This window comes from Anguilla rostrata, chromosome 4 (assembly GCF_018555375.3).
Source record: "Anguilla rostrata isolate EN2019 chromosome 4, ASM1855537v3, whole genome shotgun sequence".
In the NCBI taxonomy this organism is placed as follows: domain Eukaryota; kingdom Metazoa; phylum Chordata; class Actinopteri; order Anguilliformes; family Anguillidae; genus Anguilla; species Anguilla rostrata.
The window spans coordinates 6,421,545-6,441,604 of record NC_057936.1 but is presented as its reverse complement, the minus strand read 5'-3'; the positions used below and the strand labels follow the sequence as shown (position 1 = coordinate 6,441,604).

Genomic DNA, 20,060 nt, shown 5'->3' with positions numbered 1-20,060 from the left:
AGACCAAGGAAGAGAAATTAGAGGAGAAGAGAGAGGGTAGACAGAAAAGAGATTGAGGGGGGGGGGCTTACCCTGTGCATTCTGGGATTGCACGAAGGTCCTGATCAGCTTGTCCGTGGCCTGGGTGTAGAGGGAGAGGGCGTAGTGCAGGGACTGCAGGTCCGGGCTCTTCTCCAGGAAGGTCTTCTTGAGCCCCACCCCTCCCGCGTGGAAGTATTGCTGTGGCCGGGAAAGAGGCGCGCGGTCGACGGGATTGAGACGGACAGTTGTGATTGCGGTGCCCCCCCCCCAAATCCACCCCCCCCCACATCCAACGCTGCAGACCACGGCACAGTCAGCTTATTGCACGCATTCCCACTCAGCAGAAAAAAACAGTCGCTCTGCTTTCCCTCTGAATCGCAAAAAAATAAAATAAAAAACTTTATGAAACGCGAGCAAAACCAGCAACGCTTTTTCGGTTTCTCATCTTCACTTTCACAAACGTTGGCAAAAAAATAAAATCTAGATTTAAAAAAAAACCGCATGGAAATATAGTAATAAAAAATTTACTTGCTCTGAAGAAAAAAAAACCCTAGCACCCTGGAGAGAGTTGAAAGGCAGATGTATGGCTGAACGTACAGCCAGTACGTTACATTACTTTACATTCTTTCACTCTGATCCACAGGAAATTACAATGGAGAACAACATTAGTGCACTAACCTGAGCTATTTTTTGTCCCCTGTAGGGGACACGAGTCTCTGGTCTGAACCATATAATTCTACTGTTTAGAAACCTACGGTACACCACGAGGGACAATCAATAAAAATACAATAAATATTTTTCAAAATGTTTTCACTGCAAAAATCCCGTATTGAAGACAAAAAAAAAAAAAAAAAATGCTTAAAAAAACTCTTTAAATCTTTAAGCAACGGTGCCAAATCCAGCGAATAACTCTCCCAAGCAAAGCAGAGATTTCCTGTCCTCTGTTTAATTTAATTCGTCTCCCCAATCTCCCAAAAGCCCTAACTCAAGTTACTCAATGCTAACCAAGAACCAAAACGCAAATCCTGAATGCATGCAGATGGCATCCATAATGCGCCCCGACACCGGTGGTTGGGGACTCCCCTGGGGGGTTACCTTGATGGTGTCGAGAGCCAGCTCCACCACCGCACACTGTTTGGGAGAGAGCGCCTTGGCCTCCTCACGGACCATGTGCTCCTGGAGAGGAAAAGCAGTAATGACAATTCACACCCTGAATCAGAGAATTAAAAACCCCCCGCCCCCCACCCCCCCCACCCCCTTATAGTAATAATGCTGTCTTCACAAAGGACAAAGGTGGTGGTTTAGTTTAGACGACTGAAGCACCCCCCCCCACCCCTTACAGTAATAATGCTGTCTTTACGAAGGTGGTGGTTTAGAAAACACTTACAGTAATAATGCTGTCTTTACGAAGGTGGTGGTTTAGAAAACTGAAGCACCCCCACCCCTTACAGTAATAATGCTGTCTTTACAAGGTGGTGGTTTTTGAACTGAGCACCCCACCTTACAGTAATAATGCTGTCTTTACGAAGGTGGTGGTTTAGTTTAGAAGACTGAAGCACCCCCCCACCCCTTACAGTAATAATGCTGTCTTTACGAAGGTGGTGGTTTAGTTTAGAAGACTGAAGCAGAGCAGAGAAGATTTCTCTGCCGCGCTGGAGGTGTAAGCTTTGAATTGGGGGGTGGGGGGTGTCTTTACCTTGAGCTTGGAGAGCTGGCCCAGCTCCTTGGCAGCGTTGAAGATGAGCTGAGTGCCCTGGGGGATGGGGGGAATGGATAAAGAGAGAGATGGAAGGAAGAGAAAGACAGAAAGGTAATTTTATTATCATAGATCCTTGGCTCAGACTGACATATCAACAGCCACATCACAAGGGGCAGCCACAGACTGAGAATTCAGAGAGAATCAGAAACACACACACACACACACACACAGACACACACACATACATGCACACATACACACATGCACGCACGCACACACACACACACACACAGACACACACACACACACATACATGCGTACACACACGCACAAGATCACACTTGCACTCACGCAAAGTGGAAAAACGCACAAAAATACAATGCAAAGCACATTAAAAAGATTTTTACAATTTTCCCATCTCTCTCACAGACTACTCTCCTCCACACACACACACACACGGACGCACACACACACACACGGACGCGCACACAGAGCTGCAGTAAAGACAGAGACACAAAGCACTGAAGACGGAAGACGGAAGACGGGAAGGACTTCAGATGACAAGTGCGGACACACGCGGACGGAGAGAGAGAGAGAGAGAGAGACAGAGACAGAAGCCAGGAGGTAAAAATCAAAACAGCGTTGCCCACGGCTACGCGCGGCGCGGCCGCGGTGATATATCGCGTATCCATGACGATGAGATACTTCATTAACAGGATATATCACCCGATGCGAGAGGGCCAGACAGTGCTCAAGGGATTCACACTGTCCGCGCTGTTCATCGACTATAAAATCTTAACGAGAGAAATAATCGACTTTCCAGGAAACACCTAAGGAACTACAAAAAGGCTTTTTTTTTTGTAGTTCCTTAGGTGTTTCCTGGAAAGGCGGTTATTTTTTCTTGTGTCAGACTTTACATAACTTACGCCATCAGGAAAAAAAATTTATGTTCTCCCACCAATGACAGCCAGCTGTCTGTACCGCCATTAAGTGTCACAGCAGTGTCGGTTGCTGTAATTTGTCGCACCTTTAAATCGTATGATGTCACACTTGAATGATGTGTCATGTCTCAAGTTCTCCATCACTAAATGAGCAACATAAGGCTCCAAAAAAAAAAGGCTGGGGGGTGGGGGCTACAGGCAGCTACATAGAGGGAGGGGGGAAGGGGTGGGGGTGGGGTTGGGGAAGTGGGTCAACAACAAACTAGCAAGACTCACACCCTTTGGAAACAAAGCTGATTTAACAGTTGCTTCCATCGGTTTGTTTTGACAAAAGAAGTCAAGTAACACAGAGAAGATAGAGACAAAAAAGAGAGAGTGAGTGTGAGAGAGAGAGAGGGAGACGGGACACATTGAGCTGAAGTGTTTTAATTCTTACATCACTGTGACAAGCAAGCTTCACCCTGCCCTGCAAAGAGAGGATAGGCGTTAACACTGCAGGAGGAGCCACGTCCGCCAGGGTCCCACTGACTGGCTGACTGTCTGCCTAACCAGGGAATGTGCCTTTCACAGGAGAACAGTCAGCCGACATCCCCAACTTCAACATCAACAAGATCAACATCATCCCTCACAACACCATCTTTTTTTTATTAAAAAACTACATACACTACGTTTACAACTACAAGAGCCATTTTAATTATGCTAGAGTCTGGTGAACGTGCTATCTGGTGCTACAGCTACCAGAGTGTAACCAATCACAGGCTTAGTGACAATGCTTTTTTATCTTGGACCATTGAGTATTGTCTTTGGATGTCTTTGGATGAAGATCTGATGAGATCTTTCTTGTCATTGGTTGAGAATTTAAGGGCAAAAAGCAAAAAAATAAGTCAATTTTAACAAGAATTTTAGTCTTATATTTAGACTTAAGATCTTATTTCTACATTACATTTTTTGCTAAATAAGACAAAAAGATTGCCAATGAGGGGAGATAGTAGATAACTCTTAACTCATTTCAAGAGTGCCAATGGGGTAAGGCTTTCACTTGTCAAGCAAAAAGTAACTTAAAACAAGCTAATATTTTCCACTTGAGAGAAATCAAGAAGACTTTAAGTCTTGTTACAAGACTAAAACACTTGTTACAACAGACTTTTTTTTTTTTTTGCAGCGTTGAACGTGCTTGAGTACCTGCATAAGACAAGCTCTTTGAGAGACCGCCACCACCAGTGCACGCACACATCTAACGGCTTGTGCTATGCAGGGAATAAAACTGGAACCAGAAGATGGAGGACGCTGTGTTTTCCCAGCAGCACTGGCTGGTGAATGGAGGGAAATCTCATTTCCTGGGTCCCCATGGGACGGAGAACTGTGACCGCTCCACCACAAGTGGGGGCTGCTCAGCAAGGGGAGCACCCCGGGGGGGTATGAATGAACCCCCCCTCCCCCCCCCGATAAACAGAGCTCCCCATCAAAAATAACGATTCAGTTTGGGATTTTCAGTATCTCCTTCCAGGCAAAACTGCAATATTAACCCTTTGAAGAGTAGATTTTTTTTGGTAGTGATTGTGACATCAGCATTAGAATGTTCAGTTAAGAACATTCTAATTACATATTTGTGATCTTACATCTTGGGATGTGCAACCAATGGGATGTGCAAGCAAGCAAGCAACCATCCAGTAAAGGAATACAAATACATAATTTTAAAAATACAAAAATGACATTACTGTCTAAAAGTAAGTACCAGACCACTGATCTGTGAGTGCAGGTGTGTTTCACCTGTGAACCGCAGGTGCGTTTGAGTGTTTGTATTTCACTGTGCTTGTGTGTTTGCGTGTCTTTTGTTTGTGTATACCACGGAACAGTGATAGTGCTTTTCCATGATTTGATTGTTGAATTTGTTTCGTGTAATTATTTAAAATTTCACATTGCAGGCAGAGAGAGTGGTGCACATATACAGCATAATAAAACCTTAGTGTTTCAGTTTCCTTTAGAACAAAAAAAAAAGTTTCTGAAACAAGATAACATGGAAACCAAACTGAGGCCTGTTTTATAAAGCAGGATTACTGAGTTAGTTGGCTAATTGGTCTGAGTAAAACCTGGAACCCACCAAAATCTGGCACATGGACTGAAGCAAAAAAAAAAAAAGCTGTTCTGGGTTTTACTCAGCGCAGATATCCAGCTAAGTCAGTAATCCTGCTCTGCGAAACAGGCCCCAGAACAATTGGCCTATATATAAACATCATAGATTACAGTGGAGCTGAAGTTCGGACGCAAGCAACGATTCCACAAGAGGGAATTCAAACAAGGGTGGAGGGGGATGGGGTGGAGGCGGAGAGAGGGGCGAGGGGGGGGGGGGCACTACAATATTAAACCACAACGCCAGAGTCACCCAGAAAGGAGAGTCCCAGGACACAATGCAAGAGAATTACAAGGCAACATTGGGAGCCAGAGAGGGCCACTTTCCAGAACAGGAGAGTGCGAGGTAGAGAAACAGAGAAGGGGGAGGGGGGAGAGAGGGTGGCATTGGGCGGTAGGGGCGCCAGATTTTGGGGGAGTAGGGGGTGGGAGGAGTTGGGCCTAGTCAGAGTCAGTCAGGAATGCACCATGCTGCTGTGGAGAGAGATGGGGGGTGGTACGGACAGAGAAGAAGAGCAAATGTTGAGGGGGGCGGGGTGATGGGGGTTGGTGATGGGTGGTGGGGGGTTCAGGCCAAGGGATGACGTGGAGAAACCAGAGTTCAGAAACCCAAAGACAGGTGAGAGAGAAGGTGAGGTGGGAAGGGGGGGGCAAAGATTTTTTTTTTTTTTTTTTTTTTTTTCTTTGCAGCCACACATAGCAAAAGAAGGACCGACCACCTGCACTGACGGACTGCGGATAGACAGACAGACGCACGGAGAGGAGTGCCGTACTTACAATCATCTGTGGAGGCAGAGCGGTGGGAGCAGGGTGCAACAACCAGAGAGAAGGGTCAGTGAAGCCGCCAGGAGCCCCACATCAGCATCAACAAGAGACAGACGAGACCCCCCCCCGAGCCTCCCATCGGACCCCTCCCCCTTTCTCTGCGTGCCTACGCCCCCCCCTCGGCCCTGTACCCAAACGGGTCTGTGGGAGGGGCTTCCCCCAGCGCCACGGCGACCGTTCTGCCTGTTCCCCCCGCCAGTGGTGGCTTGTTGTCCGTCCACCCAACCCTCCTCCCCCCGCCCCCTCAACCCACCCAGGGAGGACAGGGCCAGGCCCCTAGTTTAGCTGAGACCCCGAAGCCTCTCTGGGCGCTCCCAGCTCCCAGGCCTGTCGACCGCCGGCGGGTGAACCGCGACAGAACGGAAGCCGCGGGCGGGGCTTGGCGGGAAAAAGACGGGGCGGCCATTTTGCGTTACGGTCTATCCCGTCCTACAGCTCTTTAAGCGAGGGATATGGGGCTCTTTTCTTTTTTTTTTTTTTTTGGTTCAAAACGCAAAAAAACAAAAACAGATATATCAAAATAAAAAATTGAAACAACAGGCCGGTTTCCCCACCCGGCAGTCACAGTTCTCTGCGCGCGCCACAACGGGCGTTTCGTTAGCGTACGTTTGTTCTGGGACCGCGGCTGAGAAGAAAAAGCTCCAATTTGAATCTCACAATGCAGCTGATTTTTTGATTTTTTGAGAGACCCAAAATAAAACCACTTGTGCGGGACACCTGCGCCCTGCGAGGTCTGTGAGCCGCCGATGGGACCCTGTGACTGCCCGGTTGAGCAAGCAGCTGTGAGCCAGGGGTTATAATGGCATGATGCACTCCGTTCTCCCTTATCAAAAGGGACTTTATGAAATTCGGTTTTTTTAATGAATGAAGGGGGAGGGGAGTGGGGGGGCGCTGTTTGGGCCCGAGGGGTGGGGGGGGGTGGGGGTTGGGGGAGGGGGAGAATGTTGGGCTGTTGGTTTGTCTCTCTGGGGCAGGGGTGGGGGGAAAGGGGGTGTGGGGTCGATGGTTTTGGTCTCCTCCTCTCAGGATCTGGCATGGGGAGAAAATGGCGGTCATTTTCGCACGCTGGCGGCGACGGCGACGCTCCCGCCGGTCCGGGCCGAGCCTGCGGCGTCGGTCGCGCTCGTCTTCAACCCCCCCCCGGGGGGTCAGTCGGGCCCTCGTTTTAAACTCACAGAGGTGGAGCCTCCCCTAATTTCCTGTGACACAAAGGAGGGCCTCCTGCTGTCCAATCGTAGCACTGAACCATGCAAGACCGACCACCCTGTTTTTTTTTGTTGCAGAGATGGCCTTCTGGGATTTCTTTGGAAAATTCGGTTTGTTAATGAAGAAGACAACTGGTGCTCCTCGAAAAGGCCGTTGTGCGGATATGAACTGCGTATTGAGCAGTGTGTCCTGTGAAGAGTCTGCGTGACATGTTTCTGTGTTTTGTGCATGTGTGCATGTGTGTATATGAGTGCATACGTGTATGAGTGCACGTGTATGTGTGTGTGTGTGTGTGGAAAACGTGGACATATGTGCGTACGCATGTGCGTTTGTGCATATGCACGTGCACAAACCTGTTGGCGGGCACACGTGTGTGTGATTTTGCGTGTGCACGTGTGTGATTTTGCGTGTGCACGTGTGTGATTTTGCGTGTGCACGTGTGTGATTTTGCGTGTGCACGTGTGTGATTTTTGCGTGCGCACGTATGTGATTTTTGCGTGCGCACGTATGTGATTTTTGCGTGTGCACGTGTGTGATTTTGCGTGTGCACGTGTGTGATTTCGCGTGTGCACGTCTGCATCACGTGCACACACTCCGCGCGCACGCAGCGGCGGCGTGCTCACCGTCTGGTCGGTCAGCGGCGGCAGGACGATGGTCTTCTCCATGGTGTTCATCACCAGCTTCCACAGCTCCTTCAGCACGCGCTTCAGCACCGTCTTCTCACAGATCTTAGCGAAGAGCGTCAGGCTGGGAGGAGAGAGAGAGAGAGAGAGAGAGAGAGAGAGAGAGAGAGAGAGAGAGAGAGAGAGAGAGAGAGAGAGAGAGAGAGAGCGTCAGGCTAGGAGGAGAGAGATCGGCCGCACTTCAGAGACACACTACCGTGGAGACAGGAAGACTCCACACACTCCACTCTACACCAGCGGTTCCCAACCCTGAAGATCCACCATCCAGTTGGCTTTCACTCCATCCCTAACAAAGCGCGCCTCATTCAACAGCTGGAGCTGAGCTGCCCAACCCAGCTCCTGGAGATCTACCATCCTGTAGGCTTTCACTCCAGCCCTAACAAAGCCACACCTCGTTCAATAGGGGAGACATGAAAAGAGAATGGGAGGGGGGCAGTGGGGGGTGAAGGAAAAAGGCACAGCAGGTGTGGGAGTGGGTGGGTGTGTGGGGGGCCTTTAAAATATTGAAAATCTGGTGTTGGGCTGTACGGTTATACCATTAAATTTCTGTATCGTTGCACCCGTAGCTGTCACCCAGAATGACTCATGAAAGTACACACACAAGGGTTTCAGACAATGAGCAGAGACTCTGAAAAGCCATCAGTGTCAGAAGTGACAGTGGTAGTTCGTACATAAAACCACAAGATAAGTGCCACGTTAGGCGCAAGAGGGAGACTGAGAATGTATTTCTTTCAAGCAACAAATGGCTTTGTGAGTGCAGCATTATGTAGGGTTAGTAAATCCATATTAAACGCTCAAGCAGAACTATTCATCACGTCTGTGTGAGTACACAGAGCGTACACTCAGAAATAAAGGTACAGAAGGGTACAAATTCTGTACAAGTACAAAACTGTACCTCTAAAGGTACTAGTGACAAGCGATTTGTACCTTTCTAGGTCTGAATGGTACCTTTTTTTCTGGTGAAGGTACAGTTCTGTACCTTCAAGGGGTACTGCCACAGTGACAAGCGATTTGTACCTTCCTAGGTACTGAATGGTGCCTTTTTTTCTGAGAGCTGCAGTATGTTTGTCTTACTTGCTGTCCAGGAAGTCCATGATGGGCTGCAGGACGTTGTCTGCGTCCTGGGCCACGCTGCTGCAGGCGCTGGCCGGGACGTTCCCTGTCCCCTTCACCTGGCTCAGGATGTCCCCCATCTGCTTCACACACTCCTCTATGTGCGGCTGGAAACTGAGCGGGCACGGAGGACACACACACACACACACACACACACATGTCACAAGGGGCGACATAGCTCAGGAGGTAAGACCGATTGTCTGGCAGTCGGAGGGTTGCCGGTTCAAACCCTGCCCTGGGCGTGTCCAAGTGTCCTTGAGCAAGACGCCTAACCCCTAACCCCTAACTGCTCTGGCGAATGAGAGGCATCAATTGTAAAGCGCTTTGGATAAAAGTGCTATATAAATGCAGTCCATTTACCATTTACATAACATTATCATAACATCACGGGGACCTCTAAGACTCTGTGCGGGGCTGGAAACTGGGCAGACACGGAGATCACACACGTCACATAATCATAACAAAATATTCCGCGTGAAGGGTCAGTGTTCTCTGGACGGACTGCGCTCACCTGGTGGCGAAGACCCTGCTCAGGTCGTCCAGGACGTTGTTGAGCTTCACCTGCAGCTCTTTCAGAATGTCGCTGGCCTCCACGTTCAGCTGCAACACAGACAACGCACTGACTACAGGTAGCCTAGCGACACGCGTCACGCGATGATGACATCATCACCGTGCGCAGTAAAAACCGACAAGAGGACGTTCCAAGCGACAGGACAAGATAATGAAGCTGCCCGTGAGCCTGGCAGAGCTAAGCAGCATGGCTGGGCAGGGCTGAAAACAGGGAGGAAGACATTTTGAAAAAGTCACTCACATCTTTGCCTCCCATGGCCTCAAACATCTTCTCTAGCTGAACTCGCAGCTGCTGGATGTTATTGATCAGGATGCAGGGCTGTCAAGACACAACACGGTCCGTCAGGTAGTGCAGGCGCGCACGCGTGCACATAGACAATAACACACACACACACACACATACGCACACGCAAGCACGCTCACAGCCAATAACGCACACAAACACACACACGCACATACACACACACACGCATGTGTACACAGATACGCACACACGCATACAAACACACATGCACATAGACACACACACACACACACACACATGCACGCACACACGCACAGACACACACAGTCACGCACGCACACACACACGAAAGGGACAGTGACACACACATACATATGATATCTACAGCTGACAAACACCCAGATGCACACGTACACAACATCTCTAAAACTCTCATCAGAGAACCATTTTTGCCTCTTAAGAAGCCAGCGTCAAGTGACCAGCACCAATAAACACAGTTTACGTCACTTGAGAAAACACAAGAATCTGATTGGACGGCTGCCTGACAACGTGACCCGCTGTATTGAGCGCTGGTGCCTCTCAGTCGCTCACTCAGTGCAAGTGCGCACACTCGAAACAAATTAAAACCAATCTTCCCCTGGCTTGTTTTCCACTCGCTGCTTTCCACCGCTATAAATAGCTGCTTAAAACCTCTTTTAACAAAATGCAAATCGCCGACCGCGTTTCAATGGAACACATTTTTCCCGAGAGAGTTGGAAACTGTCAAAATCTTCACGGGGCCGGTCCTGGCGATTTCTTTCAAAAAAATAACTTCGTTCAGCAAATCATTTGCTCTTGTGAATTAAAAAAAAAAGTGTACGGTTCTGAGACCTTGAGATCCCAATCGCACGGATGCCGCAACAATAAAAAAAGAAAAAAGAAAAGAAAAGATGGATGCCCGAGTGACGTGTCCGATCTTCCGGTAAAAACGAGCCAGGAAGGGACGAGCACTCTCACCACTTTCTCCTTGGAGCAGTAATTGGCGAAGTCCTTGGCGATGATGTCAGCGTAGGAAAGCAGCACGTTGCTGATGGTCTGAGGACAGAGAGAGAAGGGGACGAGGGGACGGGGGGATGGGGGGGCACGAAACGCTTGTTAAACCGAAACACTTCCGACAGACTTCGCGGACAATTAAATTAAAGCACCAATCACCACGTGGCCATACACACACATTTTGTGCATTAAAGCACCCCTTTAATCTTTGTACCCTTTTAAAACTTCATTTGCTTTGTACATCTATGTGCTGCAGTCCTCTGTTTCTATTACATTAGTCTGCTTTTAACAAACTATGAATTTATTGTTAAAAGTTTCTCATTTATTTAGTTATTTTCATGATTTGTCTTCCCTTTATTATTATTATTATTATTATTATTATTATTATTATTATTATTATTATAGATGTCCAGATAGACGACACCTTTGCGAATCTCTTCATGTAGTGGCCCACGATCTGCGGGTCGGGGCACTCCAGCTTCTTAATGATCTCGAAGCTCTGGTTGAGCTGGGAGAAGACGTCCACCACCGAGCAGGAGAACAGAGCGTGCTCAGACGTCTGCTGGAACTGTGGGCAGAGGGAGGGGCGGCCGGTCAGAGAAATAGATAGCAAGGGTGGGGACAGGGGAGGGGGGGGGATGTGGTTTCATAAAAAGGGGTAAAAGAGAGAAAGAGCAGAAGCAGGCAGAAATAGAAGAGAGAGAGAGAGAGCGCACGGGCTATTTGCAGGCGGACACGGGCAGGTGGGAGCTGTTCTCCCCGGCTGTAATTGGGAGGGGGTAGACTGCGTCTGGTCCCAGAGGAACAGGGTGACTAATGAACCGAGAACGGGCTCCTGTCGGGCCCCCCTCCCCCCCCCTCCGCCTCATTCCCCCACTTCCTCTCCTTCCTCTCTCCCGCTCCGGCCGCCCAGGGTGGCCGAGTGCGGTTCTATTAATTCCCCCCCGCCGCCGCGCTTCCTGTTGGCAGCAGCTGGCTGTGCTCCGCGTACCTGCGCTCACATCAGCAGCTCTGTGCCTGCACCGTGCCTCTCTGATCCCCTGAGGTTCTTTAACCCCTTAAAGGTGAGTAGTTTCTTAGGAATGTTTTTTTTTTCTTTTTTTTTGAAGGTCAGTGTTCTAGAACCCCGTTGCTTTTCAGTTCAGTTCACCAATAGCGATTGTGACATCAGCATTAGAATGTTCAGTTAAGAACATTCCAATGACATGTTTGTGACCTCACACATCTTTAAAGGGTTTTAAAGTTTTACATCCCGCCAGCCTGGGGGTTGTTCGCACAGCCCGTGATGAGAGAAAGCAGAGATGCAAGCTGAGAAGCTGTTGCCCTGTAATGACGTTAATATTATACTGAATGAAGGAAAAAAAAAAAAAGCAATTCAGATTTACCCCGTCCTTTTTGTCCCTCTCCAGGGCGCCGTGCAGGAAGTCTCGCGAGACTTCCTCGTTTTCATCCAGCCACTGGATGACAAACGGTTCGAACCACCTGCGGAAGAGTGGGAAGATGATTTCCAGGCACGGGTTCCTGACTTCCTAAAGCACCAATCACAACGTGACCCCACGGTGACATCACAAACAAGCGGCGCTCCGCTCAGGATGAACGCTGAGGGGCACTTACGCAGGGTATTCAGGCACGCGGCTCTTGAAGAAAGGCAGATCCTTGCAGTACTCGTTGTACAGCCATTTCACCTTGAAGTGCAGGTTCATGTAATCAGCACTCTTACACAGACGGTTCTTTTCATGCTCTGAGCGGAGAGAGAGAGAGAGAAAGAGAGGAGAAGAAGAAGAAGAAGAAGACCATAATTAACATTCGGTCGAGCGATGCCCAAATATTTACTTGGAGTTGGTGTCTAACCGGAAGTTCTGCTAGAGTGTAGTTGGAACCGCCGAGCTTCGAGCTTCGTAGGCGACGGCGAATCGAAAACGACGGGGGGGAACGGACGACGCTTACCCTCCATGGCGTACTTCATGTCCTGGGCGAACAGGTTCCACATCACCTCAGCGCTGATCTTCCCCACGTTCAGCTCCTGGGGGAACCTGCGAGGGCCATATGCTTCAAAAGAGGGCTATACAACTACGGGAGGAAGAGGGATGTACCACCTCACAACCATTAGGGGGGGGGCAGGGTTGGATCACTTTAAAGCAGTTGGGAGAGGGAAGCTCCAATGTAAAACCATGGGGCGGGGGGGACTGTACAACCATAGGGAGGCGAAGGGTATACCATGTTGCCACCATAGGTCGAAGAGGGTCATACCACTGTACAACCATAGGGGAGAGAGGGACATACCATTGTGTGACCAAAGGGGGGAGACTGAAACACCATTGAACAAACACAAGAGACAGAGAGAGAGAGAGAGAGAGAGAGAGGGATGTACCACTGCACAGCCAAAGAGGGGGTGCACTCACTGGTTGAGGCAAGGGGTGTAGGAGTTCTTGTCCTCCTCAATAATGGACACGATGAGGGTGATGAGTTTGGACCAGAAGTCCAGGTTCTTGATGCTGGGGCCTTGCTCTTCGGGGGGCACCTCCCCTTTCTTGGACTGGGGGGGGGAGAGGGAGAGAAAACAACTTTCCCTCAACGCAGCCGAATATTGTGCACAGCAGGGCCTATCACACAGCGTCTGGTCATTCCCTCACCTTCCATTTCATTCACCGGCACAAAAAACATCCCAATAACTGAAAAATGCAGGTGCATAGAGTAACATAAAACCACACACAGAGATTCCACAAATCCTTGGAAACCTGAATCAACATTTCAATCAAATGACCATTGCCATTTGAAGTTTAAAGAGGACACTCTTGTTCCATTAGTGAACGGTAAATGCAATGCTGCAATAGCAGTCTGCTGCAGGTAGAGGGTGCTCACACCCTCGCGGCAGGCACACAGTGCTGTCAGTAGCACTCACGGGGTCTGTCTGGTACTCGCGGCTGTACAGCTCGTGGCAGTTGTTGAAGATGTACTCGTAGGTGGAGTTGAGGCAGGCTTTGACACAGTCCTTCACCACCTGACTGGCCCTCGGAGGGCTCTGCAACTCCTGGACCTGGAGGGGGAGGGGGAGGGAGAGAGGGAGAGAGGGAGAAAGAGAGACAGAGAGAGAGATATTACTCACATATTTATTGATTTTCGTCTGTTGCTGTTGTTGCTGTTACTGTTATATATTATTACATTTATCATTATTATTTTAATATCACTATTATTTTACATATTATTTATATGTATGCTTTGGCAATAATTGCATTTGTATTTCATGCCAATAAAGCTACTTGAATTGATTACACAAGCTAATATACACAAATACCACACACACACACACACACACACAGATTTGTATTCTGTTTATATGTTTATTCTATGTTTGTTATACTCATGCTTTGGCAATATGTATCTACTGTATATACATCATGCCAATAAATCTCATTTGAATTTGAATTTGCGGGACAGAGGGAGAGAGAGTGAGAGAGACAGACAGACAGAGAGAGAGAGAGAGAGAGAGACAGACAGACAGAGAGAGGGGATTATTTGGATTATTATTTGGAAGTTGGATTATTAACAGAAAACCTGAGGGGAGGTGAACCTGCGGAGTGGCAGTGGAATAACTGACAAACACAAAGATCAAAGCAGACATGAATGACAGTGGAGAGAGAGAGAGAGAGGGAGGGGAGGGGGAGAGAGAGAGGGGGAGGGAGAGAGAGAGAGAGGGAGAGGAGGGGGAGAGAGAGAAGAGGGAGGGGAGGGGAGAGAGAGAGAGAGGGAGGGAGGGGAGAGAGAGAGAGAGGAGGGAGGGGGAGAGAGAAAGGGGGAGGAAGAGAGAGAGGGGGATGGGGAAAGAGAGAGGGGGAGGGAGAGAGAGAGAGAGAGGGGAGGGAGAGAGAGGAGGGAGGGAGGGGAGAGAGAGAAGGGGGAGGGACAGAGGGGGGGGGAGGGGGAGAGAGAGAGACAGTAAAAAAGTACCTTCATTCTGAAGAAGGTGATGCTCGTGAGCAGGTCAACGGTGGACTTCAGGTCCTGAAGCCTCTCAGGGCTGCTAGCCGGGAAGTTGTTCTGCGGTAGGCGAGCACACGGACAGACAGACAGACAAACAGTGAGCAGACGGACAGACAGACAGACAGACAAACAGTGAGCAGACAGACAGACAGACAGACAGACAAACAGTGAGCAGACAGACAAACAGTGAGACAGACAGGCAGACAGACAGACAGACAGGCAGTAAGTTAGCTGTGCGTTTCCCAGTAACAGTCTAACCTGTGCTAAAGCTTTAACAGCAGGCCACTTTCCTCAATAAATAATTTCTCACCCCGAACTCTATAACTAATTAATTCACCCAACAGACTCCCTGAGTGTTTGAAGACGCCAACTGAATCAAGGCGCTGGCCTCGTCCCTCAAATCGAACAGAGCCGGGAAGGCTTCCTACAGCTGGCTGTCGGAGTTAAGAGAACAGCGAAGGAGGGCAGGGAAGGAGGGCAGAGGAGGAGTACAGGGAGTGAGGGGGGAGACTCAGTACCCGGTACATGGAGAGGTCGATCCTCAGGGAGTTGTGCAGCTGGTCCAGGAGCTTCACAAACCGCTCTTTCTGCAGACACAGGAGAGAGGGTAAAAAAAACACACACACACACCCCATATTATAACACCAACTGCGAGCAGATTATTTCAAAATAAGAGCGGCAGGAAAGCGATAACAGGATTTGCAGGGCGGACTTGTTCAAACACGCCTTCTCAGTGAGTATGGATCTGTTCTTGATCATTCCCCAGCAAAAAAAGGATTATTAACTGCAAGAGCAGAATTTCCCCCTGGTTTCATTTTGAGCTTTTATTTACATTTTTGAATAGTGGGTGAGTAAACTGCTGCCCGTGGCTAGCCTGAGTAAAGCTGTGAAGTGTTTCGGATGAGGAACTGCGGCACAGCTGCAGACTTTGAATGGAGATGATTGAGTGTGATGAAATTCAGAGGCTGCAGTTCAGGTGCATGGACGGTGTGTGACCAGATTCTCTTAGCTGGGGTATAGAGATGTTTGGGGTGGGTGTGGGGAGGGGGAGTAATTTCCATAATATGGTTAACTACAATAATCGAGTGAAAAACAGAGACGGCACTCTCTGGAACACTCAAGCTGAGCACAGACCTTTCGACAACAGCCTTCTTCAGTTTGCTAAAACGAGTGTTGTTTTGCAAGAGAAGACTTTTGTCGAAACCGTCCGTGCTTCTCATGCTTCATACACTCCCGAAACAAATGACCAGTTTGAGCTTTCTAGAGAGTGCATGTCTGCGTTTTTCCCCTTACCGTTGGATATTTGTGTGGGACTCAGCACCCAGTTACTACTTAAACGGGTTTGAGCGGAGCACGTTTCATTCACCCGCTAGCTACAATATTCTCCCTGAACAAAAAAAACCCCCCTTTTTTTCAATTCATTTTCTACTGTACAGTACAAATGTCAGAAGAAAAGGGTTTGTGGTTTGTGGTACGGTCGCCGCGGCAACCAACCACTCACCCCGAAGTTGGAGGCGGCGAAGCGGTCGGAGGCGGACACGTTGTTGGTGGCCTGGGTGGTGTGGGCGTAGTAGGCGTTGATGTTGGCCAGCAGGGTGCTCATGACCGCCGGGACGCCCGGGCACATGTATTTGGACGACAGGCAGGCGAAGTGGCTGGAAGGGGTGGGGGGGAGGGGGGGAGAGAGAGAGACACGACAAAGGCCCCGGTCGCCGTTAGCGATCGGGATGGGGGGAGACCGACAAAGGCCCTGGTCATCGTTAGCGATCGGGATGGGGAGGGGAGAGACACGACAAAGGCCCCGGTCGCCGTTAGTGATCGCCCGCCCACCCACCCCCCACCCCCCACTGAGGAACGGAGGGGGGTAGGGGGGTTTTGGGGGTGGACCGTGTCTGTACACGCCTCCAATTTCACACTCTCTCTCTCTTCTCGGTGCGCACGGACACCACAGCCGCCCGGCGGCTACAAACGGCCGTGTGCTAATCTGTGTCCTTATTGCTCCTTTTTTTTTTTTTTTTTCCCACTACAACGGCGGCGCCTCCGCGTGACGGGGATTATCATATTTACGGCCCGGGCCCTCTGTTAACGTCCCCCGGCTCGGGCTGATTGCGGACGTCAGGGGCTGTCTGATCAAATATACTGCCTTACGTCTGGGCCCACGCGAGGCTATATTTCATTCCGTTATTGTGACGGGTGTGTAGCGGAACAGCTACCGCCGGTACCCTCTCCTCGTTATCCAAGGCTTCTGTGGAAGCCTGTAAAATCTGTATTAATATCGCCCTTTCCTCGGTACGTGTTGTTAGCCTATCATCGCAGTGTCGATGCCGCATATGGACGGTTGTAGTTCAGGGTGATAATATTTCATGTTTCAATAAAGGAGGACAGCGGCGGGTGGCCATTATGCACATTAATCTCGGCTGTTTGTTCGTCGATATACGGTCGGGAGCACGCAAGACCTAACCAGACATTTTTAGGAATTTTGAGTCCAAATTTAAGTCCAAAAAAAGAGAAATGTCCGGGAAAAAGAGGACGTCTGGTCAGCCTATCCCCACGACCCTGCCCAGGATAACCCCCGAAACCTGGGACAAACAAAACTCAAAAACTTTCTCTCTTGGTGTGTGCTCCCAGCTAACTATCACATGCGAACCATCCATCCATCCATCCATCATCTATACCCGTTTATATCACGGCGCTGTTGCGTTACATTACATTACAGGCATTTAGTAGATGCTCTTATCCAGAGCAACTTACACATTTTTTTTACATAGCAACACAACTTTTTACATAGCAACGCAACTTTTTCCATAGCAACGCAACTTTTTTCCATAGCAACACAACTTTTTTCCATAGCAACACAATTTTTTTCCATAGCAACGCGACTTTTTCCATAGCAACACGACTTTTTCCATAGCAACACGACTTTTTCCATAGCAAAATCACAGGGTCTGCGCTCACGTCATGGCCTGGTAGATGGACTCCACGCCGTAGCGCATGGCGAACTCGTCCACGATCTCCTGCGGCGTCTCCTCGAAGTACACCTTCCAGGCGTCGTCGCCCTTGGCGTCGGGGATCTTCACCACGCCTGTGTTCTGGATGTCCGTCACGTAGTGGAACAGGTTCTGCAAAGGAAGTGAACAGAGGCCTGTTACTGACCGTCCGACGTAGCCGATATCGGAATACGCCGTTTTTTTTCTCTTCAACGATTTTCTCCCAAATTTAGTCGTTATACCAATTCCCTGTGTGTATCACGGTCCTGGTCGATGTGCTATCCTCTGTCGGTCTGGGGAAGGGTGTAGACTACCACATGCCTCCTCCGATACGTGTGGAGTCGCCGGCTGCTTCTTTTCACCTGACAGCGAGGAGTTTCACTGGGAGAGCGAAACGCGCGGAGGTTCACGCTATCTCCCCCCAGATCCCCCTCCCTGCTGAACAGGCGCCCCGACCAAAAAGGTAGGAGTCGCTAATGCAACGATCAGGACTCATACCCTCACCGGCTTCCCACCCGCTAACACTGCCAACTGTGTTTGCGGCTTTAGGCGAGTGCTTATACCTGTACACTACCCAGACGGCCCTGGAATACGCCGTTTAACGATCATCGCGAAACGTCGGGGAGGTCAGAGCGCCATTTTTTACGAGGCCCTTTCCTCCCGTACGAAGGAACGCGCTCTTCCCGTAAGCGCCGACCGCAGCCTGTCTACTGAATTATTCATCGGGCGCAGTTCCTCCGACAGAACCGACCGTCCTTCATTATTGCCTCGGCACGCAGGTGTTAGGTTTCTGAATTATCAATGAGCCGGTAAGTTCATAGTGCCACTACGAGGTGCCAGCACCGCTCTGTCTACCACGGGTCTCAGAGACAAAGACGCAGCAAGTTTGCGTGAGAGCTCACTGCGGGGACCCTCTGCTCCGCTCTACGCACTTTAAACATTTTCGTTCCGAAATTCGATCGTATAATCGGCGGTATAACCGGCGTGACAAATCATCGCTGCTTTCATATGAACGCTCGCCCGTATTTTGCAGTCTCGTTTTTCGGTGAATCGATGGGACTGGTAAGTGCCGTGCGGGGGAACAGGCAGTGACTCAGTGTTATTTCGGCAGGAAACGATGGACGCTTTCGCTCTCCTTGTCGGGTCCCGTCGGCACTCGGTGCGCGAAACAGTGAGCGGTTCGGCCGAACAGAAATATTCGTCTCGCTTCAGCTTACGAGGGCATTATCGTTTTTCTCAAAGTGAAATGAGTCTGCGATAAAGCATGAACGTCTGAGTCAAATCAATGAACTGAGAGGAAGAAAAATCCAGGTTTCAGAAAATAAAAGTTCTCCTCGAAAAGATTTTTTTCCAATCACCTGGATTTGTTAGTTAGCACAATTCCTCAGCCAGGGGGTAGAGCTAATTGTTGCAATTGGCCAGCTTAAGTTAATGGGTGGAAGAAACACATGGCAGGACTTTTACTTTCTGACCCCTGGACTTTCCACCTCTGTATGCCTTCTTTATATAAAATACATTTGGATAAGACAGAAAAGTTGGACATCAGAGTTTCAGGAAGTACTGACCTCATGCAGACTGACCTCATGCAGACAGGTGTACTGACCTCATGAAGACAGGTGGCACTGACCTCATACAGACAGGTGTATTGGACACCAGAGTTTCAGGAAGTACTGACTTCATGCAGACAGGTGTACTGACCTCATGCAGACAGGTGTACTGACCTCAGGCAGACAGGTGGTACTGACAGGTGTACTGACCTCAGGCAGACAGGTGGTACTGACAGGTGTACTGACCTCAGGCAGACAGGTGGTACTGACAGGTGTACTGACCTCATGCAGACAGGTGGTACTGACAGGTGTACTGACCTCATGCAGACAGGTGTACTGACAGGTGTACTGACCTCATGCAGACAGGTGGTACTGACAGGTGTACTGACCTCATGCAGACAGGTGGTACTGACAGGTGTACTGACCTCATGCAGACAGGTATACTGACCTCAGGCAGACAGGTGGTACTGACAGGTGTACTGACCTCATGCAGACAGGTGGTACTGACAGGTGTACTGACCTCATGCAGACAGGTGTACTGACCTCATGCAGACAGGTGTACTGGACGTGATAAGGAGCCACTGTCTCCTCTCCTTTGATCTCCACGTTGATGTGCATCCGGATGGCCCCGGACACTGCAGACTTGTCCGTGCGCTTGTCTACACGGAGCAAAAAAAAAAGGAAAAGAAAAATTATCACTCTCCGTTCCCTCTTCCTCTGCTGTCATGCTGATTTTCATCACCTGTCCATCCCCTTTTTCAGCTCGAAATGCAGAAACGACAGAGAATCCATATCGTTTCGTGGGTACAGAGAGCTCTTGGAGGGGCGAAACGACAAGCTCGACCCCATTCATGCTTTCGGCCGGCGTAACGAGAATCTAAACCCTGCTTCGTTCAGGCGGTTGTCCTGGTGCGTGCTCGCACAGTCAATCAGTCACTTTCTGCAGCGGTCAGTCTGAGAAGCCTATCGACATTTCAATAAAACCTCAAATGATTCTCTTCAGGCTACAGAGAAGTATACAAATGAAATGGTAATTGTTCGGTAAACAACAGATGGGGCTTCAGAGCAAAGCAAATGTTTT

The 20,060-nt window shown here is 49.5% G+C and overlaps 1 protein-coding gene across 1 annotated transcript in view; it reads right to left on the bottom strand.

Annotated features, from left to right (window-relative positions):
- Positions 1 to 20,060, bottom strand: part of unc13a (unc-13 homolog A (C. elegans)) — a 60,618-nt gene that overhangs the window by 8,363 nt on the left and 32,195 nt on the right. The window contains exons 19-38 of the mRNA XM_064330289.1: positions 19,523 to 19,638; positions 17,401 to 17,564; positions 15,947 to 16,100; positions 14,964 to 15,032; positions 14,413 to 14,502; positions 13,367 to 13,501; positions 12,867 to 13,000; positions 12,412 to 12,497; positions 12,079 to 12,205; positions 11,850 to 11,946; positions 10,889 to 11,032; positions 10,429 to 10,506; positions 9,430 to 9,507; positions 9,130 to 9,218; positions 8,580 to 8,732; positions 7,446 to 7,569; positions 3,098 to 3,127; positions 1,718 to 1,774; positions 1,117 to 1,197; positions 72 to 219 (exon numbers count right to left, since the gene is read on the bottom strand). Of these exons, the coding sequence (XP_064186359.1) occupies positions 72 to 219; positions 1,117 to 1,197; positions 1,718 to 1,774; positions 3,098 to 3,127; positions 7,446 to 7,569; positions 8,580 to 8,732; positions 9,130 to 9,218; positions 9,430 to 9,507; positions 10,429 to 10,506; positions 10,889 to 11,032; positions 11,850 to 11,946; positions 12,079 to 12,205; positions 12,412 to 12,497; positions 12,867 to 13,000; positions 13,367 to 13,501; positions 14,413 to 14,502; positions 14,964 to 15,032; positions 15,947 to 16,100; positions 17,401 to 17,564; positions 19,523 to 19,638 (2,154 nt within the window). The remainder of the gene's footprint in view (positions 1 to 71; positions 220 to 1,116; positions 1,198 to 1,717; positions 1,775 to 3,097; positions 3,128 to 7,445; positions 7,570 to 8,579; positions 8,733 to 9,129; positions 9,219 to 9,429; positions 9,508 to 10,428; positions 10,507 to 10,888; positions 11,033 to 11,849; positions 11,947 to 12,078; positions 12,206 to 12,411; positions 12,498 to 12,866; positions 13,001 to 13,366; positions 13,502 to 14,412; positions 14,503 to 14,963; positions 15,033 to 15,946; positions 16,101 to 17,400; positions 17,565 to 19,522; positions 19,639 to 20,060) is intronic.